General features: G+C 43.2%; 1 protein-coding gene across 2 annotated transcripts in view; it reads left to right on the top strand.

Annotated features, from left to right (window-relative positions):
* The window catches only part of BMP1 (bone morphogenetic protein 1), a 216,461-nt gene that overhangs the window by 145,538 nt on the left and 50,019 nt on the right, over positions 1-20,904 (top strand). For both annotated transcript variants that reach the window (XM_082255772.1, XM_082255771.1), the window contains exons 8-14: positions 2,751-2,866; positions 6,360-6,462; positions 6,555-6,671; positions 10,898-11,043; positions 11,860-12,055; positions 18,799-18,924; positions 19,287-19,447. In XM_082255772.1, the coding sequence (XP_082111898.1) occupies positions 2,751-2,866; positions 6,360-6,462; positions 6,555-6,671; positions 10,898-11,043; positions 11,860-12,055; positions 18,799-18,924; positions 19,287-19,447 (965 nt within the window). The remainder of the gene's footprint in view (positions 1-2,750; positions 2,867-6,359; positions 6,463-6,554; positions 6,672-10,897; positions 11,044-11,859; positions 12,056-18,798; positions 18,925-19,286; positions 19,448-20,904) is intronic.

Here is a 20,904-nt window from a genome sequence, read left to right on the forward strand (position 1 = left end):
AGTCTCCTAATTCCTTGGAATTGAAGGTAAAAATTCCCTCCAAAGTAAAGAGAACCCTGTGGTGGTGGTGGAGGTTGCCATTTCACCTCACAAAAGGGTCGGAATGGGTCATTCATATATCGCAAAGAATAACAACGGATGCAAGCTTTCGTATAGGGAGCCCATCTTCAGGACAAAATGGCACAGGGAGAATAGTCCCCGCTGGAAGCAGGAGCATCATCCAATCAAAGAGAGCTCCTGGCAGTACAGAAAGCCTTAGATGTTTTTCAGGCAGACGTCAGAGGATGCCATTTGCAGATCCACTCCAACAACATTTCATCTGTAGCGTACCTCAACAAACAGGGGGGTACAAGAAGTCAATTGTTGCAGTTCATAGCCCAAAGGATTTTATCTTGGGTCAAGAGACGAATCTGACCTCCATTTCAGCAATTCATCTGAAAGGGGCTCAGAATTGTCTGGCAGATCACTTCAGCCGCTACCAGGTGTGTCGGGACAATTGGTCCCTCAACCTGGAAATATTTGCGGAGATTTCTGCCAGGTGGGGTGTCCCAGAGGTGGACCTCTTTGCAACCCAAACAAATTCCAAAACAAAAAAATTTATTTTCCCTGAATCCAAGGGATCAGTCTGCCTTCCCTCCTATCTGATTTATACCGGAACTCCTCCGGAAATTTCTCTTGAAAGACACCAACTTGATTCGAATAGCCCCCTCTTGGCATAAAAGGCCATGGTTCTCATGCCTACAGGCACTAGCCTCGGAGCCTTCAATGGCTCTACTTTTGAGAGAGGACCTGCTGACTCAAGGTCCGATAACAATCCTCAGGTGGCATCCTTAAACTTGACAGCTTGGTATCTGAAGAACAGATACTAAGCTCCCAGGGGTTCTCAGACAAAGTTGTGAAAATTCTAGTTAGTTCTAAAAAGCCTACCACTAGAGCTATATACTGCAATGTTTGGAAGAAGATTACAGTAAGTCTTGGTTATCTGAGAATCAAAAAGTATTCCCTGCCGTCCCATCTATTTTGGAAGTTTTTCAGGAGGGTGCCAACAAGGGTCTATCCCTTAGTACTTTAAAGGTACAGGCTGCAGCCATTAGTGTGTTTATCCAGTACTCCCGTCTGGAGAAACCCATTATAGCAAGGTTTTTTAGGGCTATCGTCAGGACAAAACCGATCGTGGTCAGATTATGTCCCACCTGGCACCTATCTCTAGTCCTTCAGGCCTCGGTGACCGTTCCTTTTGAGCCATTAAAGGATTTGCCAGTAAAAGTTCTCGCACTGGAAACTGTGTTCCTGATTACGTCTCTGATCTGGCTCACAGAGTCGGTGAACTTCAGGCTCTCTTGATTAGGGAGCCTTTCCTTATAATTTTTGATGATAGAGTAGTGTTAAAAACCGATCCAGGGTTTTTGCCTAAGGTAGCCTCTTCCTTTTCATAGATCACAGGCTATTGTACTACCAACCTTTTGTAATTTTCCAAAAAAATGATAAAAAGATTTAAATTTTTTGGATGTCAGAAGGATGATTCTTGCCTACCTAGAGGTTACCAAGACCTTTAGGAAGTCTGAAACCTTATTTGTTCTTTTTTCAGGAACACACAAGGGTAATTGAGCCTCTAAAGCCACCATAGCCAGGTGGATAAAGCCTACAGGGTTAAGAATGTTGCTCCACCTTTTGTCAACGCACATTCAACAAAAGCTTTGTCCAAATACTGGGCTGAAAGGGCTGGTGCCTCGCTGGAACAAATATGTAAGGCAGCTACCTGGTCTAATTTTTTAACCTTTTCTTAGGCATTATCGCCGGGACCTCCTTTCTTCCGAGGAGCTGGCTTTTCCAGGCAGTAGTCCCTACCTAGACTGGTAAGTTCTGGCTCATCATCTCATGGGCTGTCCTGGAAGACGACTTGAGAAAAGTGGAGTTAGACTTACCAGTAACTCCTTTTTCTGAGAGTCTTCCAGGACAGCCTGATTCCCACCCGGTGATGTTTTGTATTATGCATATGTTTTACAGGAATGTCCTACGGTTCTCGAGAAATACTGAAGGGTGAGGGCTGGAGGACCGCCTTTTATCTGGTGATAATGTGTTTTCTGTCCTGGTAGGAGGAACCCTAGGTCTAATGGGCTGTCCTGGAAGACTTTCAGAAAAGGAGTTACCGGTAAGTCTAACTCAGCTTTTTTTTTTTTTTGTATGCACATTCTCTGTTGCACTATTTTTCTTTAAAGCTTAACTCCATCCAAAATGCTTGTTTTTATTTTGTTTTGAATAGGATAAGAAAAGCTTAGAACTGCTGTCAAGTTATTTTTATTGTTTGTGTCTGTATAGAGGAGGTTTCTAGTCACCACCTGTCAGGACAGGAAATTATGGGAAAATCTCTCCAAGAGGGACACGCAAGCAAAAATACTTTTGTAGGAGAATAGGAAAGGGGTTGAACATTGGACAGTGCTTTGATTACTATACATGCCTTTTTGTGGCAATTGCTCCCCCCCCCCCCCTTTCACATCCTGGTTTCACAGGGACAAGACATGAGTAAAACCCCTTCAGTTGAGTCTTATACAGAAAAAAAACTGTTCATAAATGTTAGATCTTCTATACTGTGTTCCAAACTGGAAAAATAAATGTGACTGGAGATAGGCTTGAAGCGTTACTGAATGTGTCGTTTTGCTATGGGTTCATGGTATTGTTCATGTGATAATTGTATTTGTGTCACCTCTTAATTATACTATAGTCTCCATCACTCTTATTTATCTCCACAGCTTGCGGGGAGACTTTACAGGACAGTCAGGGCAATTTCTCATCTCCAGGTTACCCAAATGGCTATTCTGCTTATGTGCACTGTGTGTGGAGGCTTTCTGTAACCCCAGGGGAGAAGGTATGTATCCAGCTGAGTGTGGTCTGGTTTAATTATCTTACATAACAGTATCTGATTGGTTGATTGTAAGAGCTGCCTCTACACAATGCAGTCCTGAGCACAGTACATGTGCATTTGCAGCTTCCTGGGCCATCCCAGCATGGGGATCCTGTTGCAACACACCAGGCTTTTGTCTGCTCAGCACTATTCAGCCTGCGGCTGATGCTCCTCTCAACTGGGTAGCTACTTCCCTCAGGGTTTCACAGGCCTTTTTATCCCTCAGTAAGCCATGTCTCTGAGTAGAGAGAGAGTTGTGGGGAAGGATCCCCTACACATTTTCACCATGCAATGGCTTCTCAAAGGGTCAGATAGTTTCTGAAATCTTGAACTAATCTAGTATTTTTTCAGGTGTACAGTCCTCCCACTGCATTTTGAGGAATTTTCTACAGCTATATCTGGGCTGTTTGATCAGCTCTTGCAGATCCTCACTGGCTTTGAATGCCTGGGACATCCCCCCCTCCCCCCTCCCCCCCTTGCTCCCCCCTCATCTCCCTCCCCCCTCCCCTCCCCCCTCATCTGCCTCCCCCTCCCTCCTCCCCTCTCCTCACTCACCCCTCCCCCCTCCCTTCCTTCCTTCCTTCCTTCCTTCCTCCCTTCCTTCCTTCCTTCTCCCTTCCTTCCTTCCTTCTCCCTTCCTTCCTTCCTTCTCCCTTCCTTCCTTCCTTCCTTCCTTCCTTCTCCCTTCCTTCCTTCCTTCTCCCTTCCTTCCTTCCTTCTCCCTTCCTTCCTTCCTTCTCCCTTCCTTCCTTCCTTCTCCCTTCCTTCCTTCCTTCTCCCTTCCTTCCTTCCTTCTCCCTTCCTTCCTTCCTTCTCCCTTCCTTCCTTCCTTCTCCCTTCCTTCCTTCCTTCCTTCTCCCTTCCTTCTCCCTTCCCTGTCATGGATGACCTACTTCTCAAGGAGCAATCATCTCTGAAACTGACATCAAATGTCCAGCAGACAAGGTAGGTCCTAGAATAGTTTGGTTGGCCCTGCTTCTTGCAAAGTGTCTAGAGTATTAGTCTTTGACATGGCACAGGTGTAAGTACTGCTTCCACAGCAGAAATGCCTTTATTTTCGATACCATATGGAGTCTCCCAGAGGTGTTTGCAGAGATTTGTCTTGGGGACACCAGATGTGGATCTCTTGGTGTCAAGATTCAAAAACAAATTTGACTGGTTTGTGTCCCAAGCCAGGGATCCTCTAGCATTTGGGATGGGTGCCCTAGTGGCCCCTTAAGATCAACTTTCCCTGATCGGTGCCTTCTTTTCACTGCAACGTCTCCCATGTCTATTGTGCAAGATGAAGGTGGAGGGATTCTGATCACACCATTTTGGCCAAGAAGAATGTGGTATGTAGACATCGTAAATCCCTTGGCCAATGAATCGTTGACTCTTCCAGATTGGCTAGGTGTGCTGTTGCAAGGTCCGATCTTCCTGCTTTATAGTCGCTGGCTTTAATAGCATGGCTGTTGAAACCCAAGTCCTGAGGGATAGGGGAGATTCTGACTCTAATTTCTACCATTCTTAAAGCTAGAAAGTCTGGCTCTAGGAAAGTGTACCAACGTACATGCAAGGGTTATTTCACATGATGTGAGGTGCAGTTGTGGCTTTTCTCCAGTCTGTTGAGGAGTTGTCTTTTTGGCTTTGAGTACCATCAAGTGGCATATCTCCGCTTTGGCCATTCCGTTTCAGAGACATATCTCTTCTCACTCCTTGGTTAAAGTCTTTTTGTGCAGGGTGTCATAGAGATTATTCCGCCTATGCAGTTCCCCTTGTCTCAAAGGGGCCCTAACTTGGTCTGGTCTGTTTTGCAGTTTTTTTCTTTCTTTAAAACTCTCAAAGAAATTCTCTGGTCACTCCTTACGTGAAAGGTTATCTTTTTACCTGCCATTACCTCAGCTTGCAAGGTCTTGAATATGGTTGTGCTTTCCTGCAAGGAACCCTACCTGGTATTTCACCAGAATAAGGTGGTATTGAGGCCACTGTCCTCTTTTCTACCTAAAATGGTTTCCTTGTTGTACCTGAATCAGGACATTGTGATGCCATCTTTTTTTCCTAATCCTAAGGAAAAGGTACTCGACTCCTTGGATGTTGTTCGGGTTTATCTGAAGTCCGCAGCTTTGTTTTAACAGTTTAAATGACCGTTTGTTCTGCCTGAGGGCACTCACAAGCTTCAGGCTGCTTCTCAATCCACTATTTCTGGGTTGATTCCTTGGCTCGTGGTATCAAAGGCAAGGTCCCTCCTTTTCTGGTCAATGCCCATTCTGTCGGTGCTTTCTGAGCTACGTGGTCTTTTCTTCACACATTTATGGAGTTAGATGATTATGCCTCTCTGGATGATCGTTTTGAGCAATAGGTCTTGTAGGCAGCTTTTTAGTGAGGTTCCCACTCTTCTGTTTTGCCTTTTGGGTATTGCTGCTGTGTTGCCGACCCCCTCATGTGCTGTGTTGCCAACCCCTTCCATGCCAAGCAGTCGTGAATATTAAGTCCTCTGTGTCTTGTGCTGTACTCCATGAAAAGGATTTTACTAGGAGCACACCGACTAATGGCCCTTACACACTTGACGGAAATCGGACGATATATCCTCCGATTTTTCTCTCTCTTGCTCAGCGTTCATAACCGTTTTTAGTTGACAGTGCATAAATGTTCACTCGTCCGATTTTTTTTTTTTTTTTTGGGGAAATTTGTTCCTAGACTTGCGGGTCATCGGCAACTTCAGATCATGCGCGGTCTTTCGTATCCCATTTTTCACGGATGTACTGCATACACATTTAAACTAAAATTGGTCGTCTGGGGACAGACAATAAAAATTTTGGTGTTTGTCCCTCGTTTTCTTTAGTTGAAAATGTCGGCATCGGCTGCTGAAAGTTGTGTACACACTAGCCGAAAATCATACGATTTTACCTCGGACAGTAATTTTCGGCAGATTTTATACTAGTGTGTAACCCACTTAAGTGGTTAGTACTTCCGCCTAGCAGGGCTTAGGGTCACTAATTCTAGTTCCAACCACACACTCCCTGCACGGAGTTTGCTTTGTTCTCCCTGTGCCTACATGGTTTTTCTCCTTGTACTCAAGTTTCCTCCCACACTATAAATAAATGCTGGTAGGTTAATTGGCTCCTGTATAAATTGGCCCTAACATGTGTATGTGTTAGAGATGCTAGATTGTAAATTCCATGAGAGCAGGGACTGATGTGAATGTACAATATATGTATAAAGCTCTGCGTAAACTATGGCGATATATAATTACCTCATAATTACCATAATTACCTCATAATAATACAGCTAAGGCAAAAATCGTAAATGTTCTGCTCTTTTATGCTAGTTTTCCTAAATGCAACCCAAATCTGAAACATAAATTTTGCATTGTGCAGAGGCAGCTCCCCAGGTGTATTACCTAAAGATCTGTTTAGTTTTCTTTGCCATCATATGTACCATAATAAAAGTGCACTCTCTCGTTACAACACCTCTGTAGATAATGCTGAACTTTACCTCTTTGGATGTGTACCGTAGCCGCCTCTGCTGGTATGACTATATTGAGGTCAGAGATGGACATTGGAAGAAAGCTCCTCTTATTGGTACTCTTCTTTGTTCTGTAATAGCAGCTGTTCTTATTCTGAAAGAGTTTTAAATAGAACTGTACATTCATAATCTGCTGCTCCTATCTTAGGACGTTACTGTGGAGAAAAGATCCCTGAGCCCATTATATCCAGTGATAGTCGTTTGTGGATTGAGTTCCGAAGCAGCAGCAACTATGTGGGGAAGGGATTCCATGCTGTGTATGAAGGTAAATGAGAAAGTGGCCAGTGACTGTGATCCATGAATAAAGAGTTGGGAAAGTTTATAAACCGCTCAGTTTTTAAACACTGGTCTTAAGTAATTCCATACAGTAAGCATTAATAAAGCTTTCTTGATTCTGCATATTTTTTACAAATGTATCAGCATAATGACGTTTTTGCATAAAAGCTTTCAGCTTACAAAAGATACCTTATTTTAGACCCAGTGATGTCATCACTAGGTCTCACTGCCTCTCAGTGCAATGCAGGCAGACTATGGCCAGCTGAGGGTGGTCAGCAGGGCTCATAGCTTCCTGAAAATCGCATAGCACACTGCTTCAAAACTACTTTTAAGAGCTCCCAGCCTCAGTGAAAACAGTGGGCAGGTATTTGGGAGGAGTTATGCAAGTATCAAAATACCTTCATGGGCAGTTGTCAGTTTAAAAAGAAGTGGGTGTAGGCAGATTGCATTTGCATGCACACCACCTTAAGTAATGCCCGCATGTGATGCTGGTCCTCCATGAAGAAGAAAATTAAAAGAAGTAAAATCCAGTGAATAAAATGGGTGGGCTCAGGACAGCTCTGCTAAGGAGGAATGTTAAAGTGGTCCTCAACCCTGGCCTACAGGGCCCACTAACAGGCCAGGTTTGCAAGATAACTGAAATACATCCCAGGTGATATAATTTGCTGCTCAGTGATTGCAGTACTCTAGTCTGCATCTCCCCAAGGTAATACTTAAAATCTGGCCTGTTAGTGGGCCCTGAGGACCGGAGTTGAGGACCACTGAGCTAGATGATACTTGATGTCTTCCAGCCAGGATATCGGGCAGGTACTGTCTGACTTGCTGCATCTTCTAATGCACACTGTGAGAACCTTAAAGTGCATTGTGTTATGTGTAAGCAATTCAAGCACAGTATAGAAACCTGTAGAACTGTGCAAGACTAAAGGTAAGGCTTCAGTCAGAGAAAGGTAAACAGAAGTAAACCTGTGTGTTGTCTATGCCGAGTAAAGCCACAGGTTCCCCTAGCCCCCACCACTTCTTTTCCTTAGCTCCAAAACATTCCATTCAGTGGCTAAATGCAAAGAAAATTCTTGGGTAGAGAATAAGGTGACTTGCCCCTCCCTCTTACTTTTGGTACAGTGTTGGAGATTGATTGGCACTGAGCTGTCACATTCTAGTATTGGATCGGGACTGATTGCATCATGCTTATATAAAGGGTGAAGACAATTAAAGCCTGTAATCATATTGTCCTCTGTTGTTAGTCTATCGTGTCTTTGGTATCCTCTTTGGTGCTGTTGGATGTGTTTGGGTCCTCTTCCCTCTTGGCTGAGGTTTTTCCTAGAGTCATGTAAATAGGATGACCCAAATTACCAAGGTATTTGCAGACCATGATTGCAAAGGTCAGAACCACGTTCCTGTGCCCTTCGGGTTTTTTTTTATCTGGTTTCCCTGCAGCCTTGACAGCTTCTGAGCCATTGGATTGCCTGATTCTAAATAACTTTGAATCCTTTGTCATTCGTTTTACCCCTGAGTAGTCAGTCTACAGAAGAAGTTAAAGAAGACTGTTTCTGCTCTTGTTCATGCAGTGAGCACCACTTTGAAACCAGAGGATCAGCCTGTTGCTTCTGTCTGTGCTGTTTCCAGCCTTGGATCATTAAGGATCCTAAAACACCCTGTTTTTCCAATCATTTCTATACAAACTAAGCTCCCTTTAAGCACTTGTTAATCTTGTATCAGTTTGGTACAAATTTTATTAAAAGGAAGTTTGTTTCCTCTGTGTATCTGGCAATGTCTCACCTTAACAAGACGACTACTGTTCTGGTTGGGAATGCTCTTGCTTTTAAGCAACTTGCAGATAAATGGTCAGAAGTCCTTTTCAGAATTCTGTTCTGACCTATGGATCCTGCCTTATACCCAAAGATGGCTGTAATTTTACTTTCCCAGACCCTGCCTTACTGGGCCACCTCCTGCCTGACATCCATCAATTACATTTTTAAAGGAGGCAGGCATAAAATTGTTTGCTAAACAGCAGCTACATTCACTATTTGTAGCCACTGTTAAGATATTTTGACAACCTGTGCGTCTGACAATTTCTGCAATTGGAAGATTCGTCCATCTACACTCTATAGCATAGATGGAGGAATCTGTATGTATTTGGCCAATTTAAGGAGCAGACTGCAAAGTCATCTCCCTGTCTGTCAAGAGAAACGTACAAACTGTTTCATTTCCTGGGTCTCCTTGCTTTCTCTCATTAAACCTTCCTGTGTTTTTGTTTTTGTTTTTTGTTTTGTTTTTATATACAGAAAGCAGATTTTTATTAGGCTCTCTTTGGTCTTGTGGACTAAGGTGTCTTAGCTCTGGTCCCTTTTGTGGAATTATTCCAAGAGTGTTACTTCAGCTTGCTCATTGTTACAAAATCCAAAGGGTGCATGTCTACATTTGGTCCATGATTCCCAGATAGAATCCGCAAGATATGACATTGCCTCCCTTTATCAGGGAGACTTTCTGTGGACATCAAATATGCTTACTTGTGTGCCTACATCTTTCTAGCACATTGGTACTTTCTGAAGATTGCTATAGAACCATTGCAGTTCGAATTTGTGGATCTGCCATTCGCCCTATCATAGCACTTGGATGTTCCTGTTGCGACCACCTGTTGAAAGTACAGTCAGTGTGGGCTTTGGCAGACAATATTTCTCTGACTGTCTAGACCTTACAGTGGTTTAGGTGGATCCAGAAATTTCAGAAATCATTGCTAAATCCAACATATTGATTGGAGTATCTGTTTGGTCCTGAGCATAACTTAGGCCAGAGTATTCCTTCCCCAGAAGAAGCTTCAAGACATCTGGCATCAGGTGTAGACTCCTTGATCCAGAAGCCTTTCAACTCTTGCTTTTGCAGGAGATTATTGGAGCTGATGTTCTCCTACAGTGAGACAGTTCCCTTTGCCCTCTTTCATTCAAGGTCTCTGCAATTCAAAGTTCTGTCACAATGGGACCCATTGATGCCAAGGACCAGGCTGTACCAGCCTTTGTAGCTCAGGAATCCAGCTCTGGAGCTAGGGGGGTCCTTTCTTCTGGTCTTTTGAGAGATTCTCACAGTTGATGCCAATCTGTTGGGCTGGAGAGGAGTTCTGAGCACCCAGTCAGTGCAGGGAACTTGTTTGTTGAAACAATACATTTCTTGGCGCTTTAGAATATTCCTCCAGCACAGGACCATCCTGTTAAAGGGTCATCTGATCCAAATTCATTAAAAGCCACAGCGTAAATTGGCTGTCATGGAGGAACCAGAACTCTTGCTGTGGTAGATCAGTTCCTGTCTTGGGCATAACTTTATGTTCTAGCCTTGTCAGCGTGTGCATTCCATGCGTGGACAATATGCAGGTGGGCTTCCTCAGTCGGCAGCGTCTGGACCCAGCAAAGGGGTCCGGGAACACCACAGGGTGTATAAACCAGTGTCCCATGTGGGGGGTGCTAGATATAGACCTTGTGTCCTCCAGGTTCAACAGACACTGGACCAGTTTGTATCTAGGATCACGGATCCTTTAGCAAAACTTCCTCCTGAACATCCCTGCTGGAACAAGATAGAGGGCATTAAGTATTCCTAATTGCTGCAGATTGTCCAAAGTGGATGTGGTAGGCTGACTGGCAAGGATTCGGTGCGACTAAATTCTTAACAGGTCAGCCTACCACATCCACTTTGGACAATCTGCAGCAATTAGGAATACTGAATGCCCTCTATCTTGATCCCGCAGATCTACTGCCCCAAAGACTGATTACCATCCTGCTTCACAGGCTCTGTGTCCATGCACCTGTCCCTGTGTACCTGTCAAATTCAGCTGTGCAAGTGAGTCCATACAGCCAATGCATGTTCATTCACTTTCTATGGCTGCCTGCATGCAGCTCAGCGAGAATGCAAAAGGTAAACAAAAGGCGGTTCACACTGCATGGAGCTGTGTGAATGAGCCCATATGATTTAGTCTGTCAGTAGTATTAACACAGCAGTTTGTTTCTTTGAGTCCTCTCTCTATTAGTTTTTTACATGTTGATTCCTGCCAGCAGACTGGTTAATCTTTCTACTTCTTTAACATGCTGACAATGCTGTTCCATCTGCAAAGAAATCTCATAGCTAGGTCACCCTCTGGGATAGGGTAGTCTTTATATACTGTAAATAGTAGTTTTAAGTGGACTGCATTAGCCTTGATTCTTTTTCTTTATGTTATATCTTTTTTTGCAGCTCTGTGTGGAGGAGAGATGAAGAAGGATAATGGCCACATACAATCTCCAAATTATCCAGATGATTACAGACCCAACAAGTCCTGTGTGTGGAAGTTGCGAGTGTCTGAAGGCTTCAATATCGGAATTACTTTCCAGTCTTTTGAGGTCAGAGATAAATGGGGTGTATGCACTGGAGTGGAATATTTCTGCATCATTTTCTTATTCTCTCTGATTTTTCTTTTCTCCTTGAGCTGTTTGCCCTTTTCTATCTTTTTCCTTTTTTTCTTATCTTCTCCCCCCCCAACCCCGCCATTTCACTTTCTCAGGTATTTTTCTTTTTCTCTCTTGTGCTTTTTTCCTTTCTCTTTTGCGTCCCCTCTCATGCTGTTTCACTTTCTCTTTTTGTCTTTCCAACTTTTTGTCTTTCCAACTTTTTGTCATTCCAACTTTTTGTCATTCCAACTTTTTGTCATTCCAACTTTTTGTCTTTCCAACTTTTTGTCTTTCCAACTTTTTGTCTTTCCAACTTTTTGTCTTTCCAACTTTTTGTCTTTCCAACTTTTTGTCTTTCCAACTTTTTGTCTTTCCAACTTTTTGTCTTTCTTTCACTTTGTCTCAACAGCCAAATGTACCTAATAATTTGACAGCTTGTGGTTTTTTTAAGCCTTGTCTGTTGTCACTAGAAGTATGTGATTTCTTCAAGTGCTTCCTGATTTCTACATTTATCTGTTCCCCCTTTTTTAAGCTCTTTTGGTATTCCTAAATAGGGATAATTAAAGAGTTTCAACTAAATTTTTTTTGCCATTGGTGCCTGTTCACAGAAGTGGAAACTCATTTCCCTAATTGTTAACCATTAAAAGCCACCCGAAATTTGGCCTTCCCCATTGACTCCAATGCATTTAATCAAGACCGCAAAATGTTGTGGATTAGGAAATGAAAATCACAGTGAACAGTAGCGCTAAAAACTTCTTTATTCTTCAGATCGAGCGCCACGACAGCTGCGCATATGATTATCTCGAGATCCGGGATGGTAATACTGAATTCAGCCCTCTAATTGGCCGTTTCTGTGGCTATGATAAGCCAGATGACCTGAAGAGCTCCAGCAATCAGCTTTGGGTTAAGTTTGTGTCTGATGGATCCATCAACAAGGCTGGCTTCTCCATCCATTTCTTCAAAGGTCAGCAAAATAAACTAATCTCACCAAGGGTACAGTGTCACCACAGGGCACACATAATATGACCTTACACGGTGACTGTTATTGGGACAATCACTGTCTAAACTTGTCAGTTCGGTCCCAAGTTACCTTATTTGTAAATTATAACTTGTGTCATCTGTAAGATCTGTCTTTGGTTAAAGTAAACCTGTTAGAAGCCTTGCCAATTTTTTTTAAAATGGGCATATGATAAAAAATACCTTAATTGAAAACTGCATAATTAAACATTCAGTAGATGTAGGCTGAATTTATATGTAAATCTCAACTTTTCGTGTAAATGTTTTTTTTGGCCCAACCCTTATCACCTCTCAAGCCTCCATTGGTAACTTGAAGTGAATGGTGGACACATATAACCAATCGGGAACTCGGCTCAGGTAATGCGGTGTCATTTCAGTGACTGGAGGAAACCATATGTAGTGTCTCTGTATCCCCACATAAGCCCATCATCTGGTTAGCTTAGAAAGGTCAAACACCTTACCCCAAATGCTGGTATTTATGTTCATGTCATGGTTACCCCAGAGTGGAGTCTAAGAAGAAACCTAGTCCTGGTAGAGAGCACAGTCTCTTCCATGGAGGCTAAATCATAGACCTGTATGGTAATCGTAGGATGCATGCTGTGGACTGTGCATGGATTTAAAGTGTGACGATATCCTAAGGGTTGGCTGGTGCGCAGGAAAAGGAGGCCTCCGTTCACATTGTGGGATAGCTAATCTAGCTAAAGACCAATTAAATCAGACCTGGGGGAGGGATTGATAGTCAATATGCAGGCAGTAGGAGATAAATCTCCTATGCTGTCGCAATGGGGTTGATTTACTAAAACTGAAGAATGCAAAATCTGGTGCAGATCTGCATATAAACCAATCTGCTTACAAGATTTTTTGTCGAGGCTTAATTGAACAAGCTGACGTTACAAGCTGATTGGCTATCATGCACAACTACAGCAGATTTTGCACTTTCCAGTTTTAGTAAATCAACTCCAATGTATCACAGCAGACAGATTGGGAAACACTGGTGACATGCATTTTATCTGTAAAAGGTCTGCCATAAGAACATTCATATTTTTCAAGAAAATAGCAGTTTGTTTTTCCCATCAAGAAAAACCTGTGTAGCTAGCTAAATTACAGAAATGTTCCTATAAAAGAACAGTTACACACAGTCCATGCTCTAGCTCATATTATAGGGGGGTTTTCTACACACTATTATGTAAGAGATAAAAGAATAAGGGCTCTTTTACAACACAGTGCACCTAAAATGATATTCAAACCTTCTAGAAAAAAATAGATACAAAAAATGTAGCTACATACCTTATTGTCAATATTGCTTCCTTTTACCAGTTTTGTGAATTTTTTACAGCATTTGAAAATAATCATGCCTGTGAAAGTTTACACCTAAAGGGTGTATCCCTCATGACACCACAATGTGTGTGCTCCTGCCTCATGGGACACATGCACAGTAGAGGTAGCTGGTGCATGCACATTAGGTGGTCACTGCCTTTTAGTGCTCTAGTGCATAACTCGGTTGGCACAAGTTCAGCAGGAGCCTCTAGCTTCGTCTGGCTCCTGTCCTTTTGAGATCTGGCACTGTGCCCAGCAGAAAAACACACATTAGGGTCCCTGAGCGCCTACTGCACTTGCTCTAGCAAGGCACAGCACCAGACCCCAGAATGACAGGAACCTCTGGCATGTGCCAGATAGAGCTAGGAACCCAAACTGTGTATGTGCCAGTCGAGTACAGCACTAGCTGCCCTACTACTGCTGTGCACAGGGCGTGCTCCTGAGGGGGAAAAAAAAGGCATCATAAGTGAACGATTGGGGGTTGTATACACAGAATATGAATCTGTGTGTTTTAGTGCTCTGTAGATGTGGGTTTGGGGCATTGCAGTTGTACATATTTATTGCAGTATCACATGGTGTGAGGAAGCCCTAAGTGTTTAGCTGTGACTTTTTACTAAAAGTACATATGACAGCTAGTGGTACAGTTCCGGGAGTAGTAGTACACAGTAGTTTAACTCGCACGCAAGCTGCATAACTATTTGTGGTGATTTATGGTTACACTACAGATGCTGAAGAAGATGTCTATATGCTTGGAATTCTGCTTGAATAGTTAAAAGACCCCAGTGACTTCAAAATTCTTGTGGTTTTGTCCAGAAACTCTGGCCACCATTGTGGCTCAGCCCCATGAAGTAACCCAATGACAGAGTCTGGGGTGATGTCATCATAGTGAACCAGGAGAAGTTCTCATCACAGGGTGGAAACTTGGTCATGATGCCGTAGATTTCATTTAATAAGGAAGGCAGCATGAGTGACTAAATGCCCTGGTGTACTATGTCTGCTTTCATCATTAACATTATGTATTCCTGTGGCAGCTGTTGAATTGATGGATTTTTCCATGGTTCACTGCCCAGTAAATGTGTGCTTGTAAAAATTCCAAGATAGACCGTGGTATTATTTTCTGGAAAGAGTTCCCTGAGCGAAGTAGTAGATAGACGAGGCCTTTTTGTTATCAGTATGGGTTGTACCTAAACAATAGGAGGATGCTAATTCCTCTTGTACGATGCAACCAATCAAATCCGATCTGACCCTTTTTAATGACAGAGTCAGACTCATGTGTGCAATACAGACAGATTGGGAGCTCATTTACTAAAGTAATTTAGGGTGTTCACACAATAGAATGTGAATAATAATGGTTTAATTTACTCACGCCACTTTTTGCTATATTTAACTGCGCAACTTACAAGTGTTTCTAAAATAGGTAGTACAGTGCATCGGGAAAGTATTCACAGAGCTTTTTACACATTTTGTTATGTTAAAGCTTTATTCCAAAATGGATTAAATGCATTATTTTCTGGTTTGAAGGGAAAAAAAAATAATTATTTTCCTCAAAATTCTACAAATAATACCCCATAATGACAACATGAAAGGCAAATACACTGTGCACTTTGCAAAGCGCACCAACATTTTTATTATTCGCAAGATTATTTTTTTTCTCAGTTATTAACTGCGTTGCTGCTAAAACTATTTTTCTCACTTTTCAGGTTTTCTACTGCTCCCTCTATCTTTTGGTGGACTTAGTCCTTTATTGTTTGAGGCCCACATTTCTTCTGTACGCTGTTTACTGTTTGAGTTGTTGCTGACCTAATCCATAGCGTCAGGTTTCTGTTTTTTGGTGCTCTCTCCTTAGTCGTAGTTTTGATAGGCCCTTCATCAAACCTTGAAACTAGACTTGCTTTCTTTTAACCTATGAGTGGTATAAATTTAATTTTGCTTCTGGGGCTTACCCACCCCGCAGAATCCTTTTGGATGATCCAGTTGTCAGTAATTTTACACCTGATCTGTTGTCCTTAATGAACAAGAAGCAAAACCGGATTCGTCATCAAATCCTTTTGTTGGAGTTCATTAATAAGTGACACAGGTTTGCCCCTCTGTGTTTGCGATCTAATCCTCTATTGCTTCCTACAAAACTGAAGCATGCTGGGAGGCATACCTGATTGGCTATTTTTTATTTGCCAATGTCTGGTTCCTCCTAAAGACACTAGTATAACCCAATTTTCTCTGATTTACATCTGATCCCAAAGAACCCAAAGAAAGAAAGTGGTCCAAAGTACAAAGATCTTGTTTTTTTTGTTCGGTAAGTATGAAACCTGGCTTTATACATTTTTTCCTCTGTCGCTCATTGACAGACGCAGTCCTCTTGATTAATATCAATTGGGTTATACTGCCCTCTACAGGAGTAGGACACTAGGCAGAAGAAAACGTTCTGGCCACACCTTAGGGGCAGTCCCAGAGGGTATATCCTCTCACTTCCTGCTACAGGATGTCAGTTTTTTTTCTGTCAAAAGGGAGTCCATTCGCACAGTGGTGGCCTCCCTGCATCAGATGGATTGTTTGGCGTCCATAGACATCAAAGATACCTATCTTCACATTCCCATTTATGCAGGACATCAGCGTTCCTTCGCTTTGCTGTGGGAGAGAACCATTATTAGTTGTGGCATTACCCCTTGGTCTCGCCTCTGCTCCCCGGGTCTTCACAAAAGTGTTTTAACCCCGAATTTGACGCTGTTGCGACAGCGAGGCATGTCTGTTCTAGGCTACCTGGACGACCTTCTTGTCTGTGCAGAGTCTCCTTAGGCTCTGTTGCCAAACTTGGAGATCACCATGGTCTCTTTGGAACAGTTCGGGTGGCTGGTGAACCTGCAGAAATCATCCCTGGTCCCCACCAGGAGACTGGACTATCTGGGCCTAACTTTAGATACATCCTTGGCAAAGGTATTTCTCCCTGCGGAGAAACTCCACAGGATTCAGTTGACGACTCAGTTGTGATTGTCTGTCAACTGGCCTTCCCTTCAGATTTGCATGAGGGTTCTGGGACTGATGGTGCCCTCCTTCGAGGCAGCACTGTTTGCCCAGTCTCATACCCGAATTCTCCAAAAGGAGATTCTTCTCAAATGGAACCGGAATCCCGATTCCCTGGACATTCGGATCCGGCTGAGCGAACGAACCAGGGAATCTCTGGTTTGGTGGCTTCGATCACCAATGCTCAGTCAGGGGAAGTCATTTCGTCCAATCTATTGGACTATTGTTACCACGGATGCCAGACTATCCTGTTGGGTTTCTCGGCAGACTATCTGCTCAAAGGCCCTGGTCCCTGGAAGAATCCAGGTTACCGATAAATGTATTGGAACTGAGAGCGATCAGATTTTGTCTGATTCACTGGACCGAGCAGCTCCGGGGCAGGCCGGTGCGGATTCAGTCGGACAATGCCACGGCAGTGGCTTACGTCAATCACCAGGGGGGCACCAAGAGTGACCTGACGGCCATAGAAGTGGCCGGCATCCTTCGTTGAGCAGAACGATTTGTTCCAGCCCTCTCTGCGGTTTTCATGCCGGGGGTGGAAAATTGGCAGGCAGATTTTCTCAGCCGTCAGATTCTGGATCAAGGGGAATGGTCTCTTCATCCAGAGGTATTTCACCAATTGTGCCTTCATTGGGGCACCCCGGATATAGATCTGTTGGCATCTCGGCTCAACAGGAAGGTGCGGAGGTTTGTAGTTCGCTCCCGCGATCCTCTAGCAGACGCCGCAGACGCGCTGGTCGCCCCGTGGGGGCAGTACCAGCTACTGTATGCCTTCCCTCCTCTCAAGTTCCTGCCAAAACTTCTTCGCAGGATAGAGGTGGAGGGAATTCCAGTCATCCCTGTGACTTCGGATTGGCCCTGTCGGGCCTGGTACGCTGACCTGGTCAGGCTGGTCGCGAGCGTCCCTTGGCGACTTCCTCTCAGGAAGGATCTGCTGTCTCAGGGACCGATCTTCCATGCTGTTTTACGATCGCTGGCTTAACGGCCTGGCTGTTGAGACCCAGGTGCTGAAGGACAAGGGTTTGTCAGCTTCAGTTATTCCTACTCTAATTAAAGCGAGGAAAGCGACTTCCAGAAAAGTAAGATCTTACAAAAATCCATTTTTATTTATTTATTTTTTAAGCTAGCAGTCTTAATTTTTACACGCCTTTCAGAGACTGGATAGCAATCTCTTTTTAGAAAGCGGAGTCTGAAGTTCCATTCAGTTAGGCTGTTATGTCTATGATCTATTTATCTAACACGTAGTGCTCTGGAAACCCTTTGTCATGAAGTAAATGTTTATTTGCAAAGTAAAACTTGTACAAACATGACAACAAATATAAAACATTCTTGTCTGTCATAGAAGCAGCCATGCTCCTCTCATTCCATTATCAGCACTTGCATGGTAAAAGGCAGGTTTCTTCATCTGCAATATTGGGGAATTCTGATAAATGCCAAGTAATCACTTAAAGAGGAGCTCCTGTCAATTCAATGTTTATTAAAAGTCAGCAGCTATAAAAAGTGTAGCTGCTGACTTTTAATAAACGCACACTCACCTGTCCCACGATCCAGCAATGTGCTCACCCGAGCTATCACTTGCCTCCCCCCTTCTCTCCCCAGCACCGGAACTTCAACTGTGGGCACCCGGCTGTGACAGCGCTGCAACATGCGTGTGTCCTGAATGTTACGACACCAGATGACTGCAGGGAGGGAGGGGGGAGAGGAGAACTTCAGTGATCCGAGCAGAAGTGGGAGTGGCTACCTGTCAAAACTAGATACCCACTCCCCCACGAAAAAGACATGTCAAAAGTGACAGCGGATGCGGGGAGGAGTACTTAAAGTGGAACTTCCCCTTTTGGGTGGCGTTCCACTTTAAGGATTTGCTTTAAAGTGACAAGCTATCTGGGATGAGGAATATATGTCAACCCTTGAAGCTAATGTAGTCCACCAAATCAACCCCAACAGTTGAGTGCAGTTCTGATTGTTAAATTTGTTTGCAGTGCAAAGATGCGGCCTTGCCAAAGGGTTTGCTTGTAAGATATTTACCAACCAGATGAAAACCCTTTCCTGATCATCATTCATTTCAGTCACCACTGAGGGTTAACCCCTTAGCTGTTTGGGTTTGGGAGAGTTAGAGAAAAGAGAAAAAGGAAGTGAGGGGAAGTTTCTCATTAGAGGTAGCGGTTTCAGTGGTGGTTATTAAAAGTGAGATTTACCTTTTACGTTGGTTGCAGAGGATTTCCTCACATCCTGTTGTCTCTGGGGCAGGGAGTGAGAGCAAAACTTTGCACTAGCCAGAAAGTTAAAAACGCAACCAAATATTGGATTAACTTTCACTCCTGTCCTTCCTAAAACACATTTTGATTTCTTCTGCAGAGGTGGATGAATGTTCCCGTCCTCATAAAGGTGGCTGTGAGCAGCGCTGTGTGAACACACTGGGCAGTTACAAGTGTGCATGTGAGCCGGGATACGAGCTAGCGCCAGACAAGAAGTCTTGTGAAGGTGAGCTATATATGCAAGGCATATTATATTCCTTACAGTAGATGTGAATCTTTTCTCAATGACCGCTTGCTAAAGCACCGTGGTAACAATTACCTTTTTTTATTTTTTTAAATACTCGTTTTTACCTTTTTGTTATCCTTTGTGCTGCTAATCTTCTGCAGCCTTTAAGCAGCCACTTCATGTCTCTTTGAGATTAGTAAAAGGCAAAATGTAACAATTCAGAATCACCTGAGAGCATGCTGTATTAGTTTCACTTCTGAATTTTATTCCTATCTACATGAGCCTTTATTCATATATATCATAGCTTTGGTGAAGTGTTTCTGGTGCCACTGTACTCCTTTCACTTCTGTATACCTTTTCAGCTGCCTGCGGTGGTTTCCTGACCAAACTGAATGGATCCATTACTAGCCCGGGGTGGCCGAAGGAGTACCCACCCAATAAGAATTGTATCTGGCAGCTGGTGGCACCCACTCAGTTTCGCATCTCTTTGAAGTTTGACAAGTTTGAGACTGAAGGCAATGATGTGAGTCCTAGTCTACAGTGTCCATGTTTTCCCCATACTTATGAATATTTCTTTAACGTGTACAAATCTTCGCTTCTCCCTTTTGGAATTCATTTTCTACAGTGCCTCTGAAATAAACCCAGATAAGTGCTAATTTTTCTCACATGTTACACCATCCTTTGAGACCTTGAGTATACAGTATATCACATAAAACTGTTTCACATAAAAGAAGTTCAGCTCCACACAAGATGACTTTCACAACAGGTATTTATGTCGTTTTAAACACAAAACCAAACCTGTAATATATTGCAGGTTACTGATCATTAGATGTGGTGGCTGCATTTATTGTCCTTTCTTAGACTTTTTTCCCCTCAGTTTTCACCAGGTTATCTGGCCAGTAACACACCTACCGCATTAGAGTGCCCTCACTCTGGACGAAAGAGCACAGGGGGCACCTTTGGACAGCATCATTGTCAGTCTGGGAGGAGGGGAGTGTTATATGCACCAACGGATATAATTACACATTGCAGCCAAACTCCAAATAAAAGCAGTTACAGCAACAACTTTTGCCTTTTGGGATAAAGGTTTTCCATGAATAAAAGCTGATCGTTGTAAGCAATACTGTCTCTGTTAAATGGTTTGTCTCATCCCTGTAACTGCAAGAGAGATTGTTCTTTTGAAAAAACATCAGACTTACTGGCCAGATCACCAGATGGAAAAAGAAGAAAGAAAGCCTAAAAAAGACTAATGCTACCATAACATCTAAGCATTGGTAAGCTGCAATATTATAAATGTTTGATTTTGGGTTTAATACTGCTTTAAAAAAAATAGTAAATGAGTTCCGTTGATATTATCAACACCTCATCCCTTATTGTATAGGAAAAATAGAGTTCCTTGGAGGTGTTGAGACCTTCTATCAAAGTAATACAGGCGGCAATATTGTTAAAACAATCACATTTATTGAAAAATCCTCCTAAAGAGTTTGGGGTAACTAACCCCCTAAAAACAGAGATTTGAGCAGATCATATTGATGGACATCAACCCCAAGATAGTAAAGCAGCCCCTTCCCTTTTAACATAGTAGGGTTATGCAAAATGAGAATAAAACTGTTCAAGATGTGTACAACCAAACAAAGGTAGATAGGGAGGGTCACTGCAGTACTTTACCCAACGCTTTTTACATTAATTGCTTCTGCTTCCTCAGGGGTACATGGGGTGCTCCAAAGTATGGCCAACAAAGGGGAGGTGTTTGGCTCCACAGCATTGATGTTACACAGCATGTACCTCCCTCTCCTTCACTGCCAATCGATCATGGAGGGGGGTGGGGGGAGAGGTATGCTTAGTACTTTCGAACAACATTTGTCAAGTCACCCAATGTACTAAGAACTTTTGTACACATGGTTCTTGGCCAACAATGGTAGTTACCCCTTGATAAGCCTGGGGCCAGGAGCGTCTGCTCAATTCATAATTATGGGTGTT

The sequence above is a fragment of the Pelophylax lessonae genome, assembly GCF_965119305.1.
Source record: "Pelophylax lessonae genome assembly, chromosome: 4".
Lineage (NCBI taxonomy): Eukaryota > Metazoa > Chordata > Amphibia > Anura > Ranidae > Pelophylax > Pelophylax lessonae.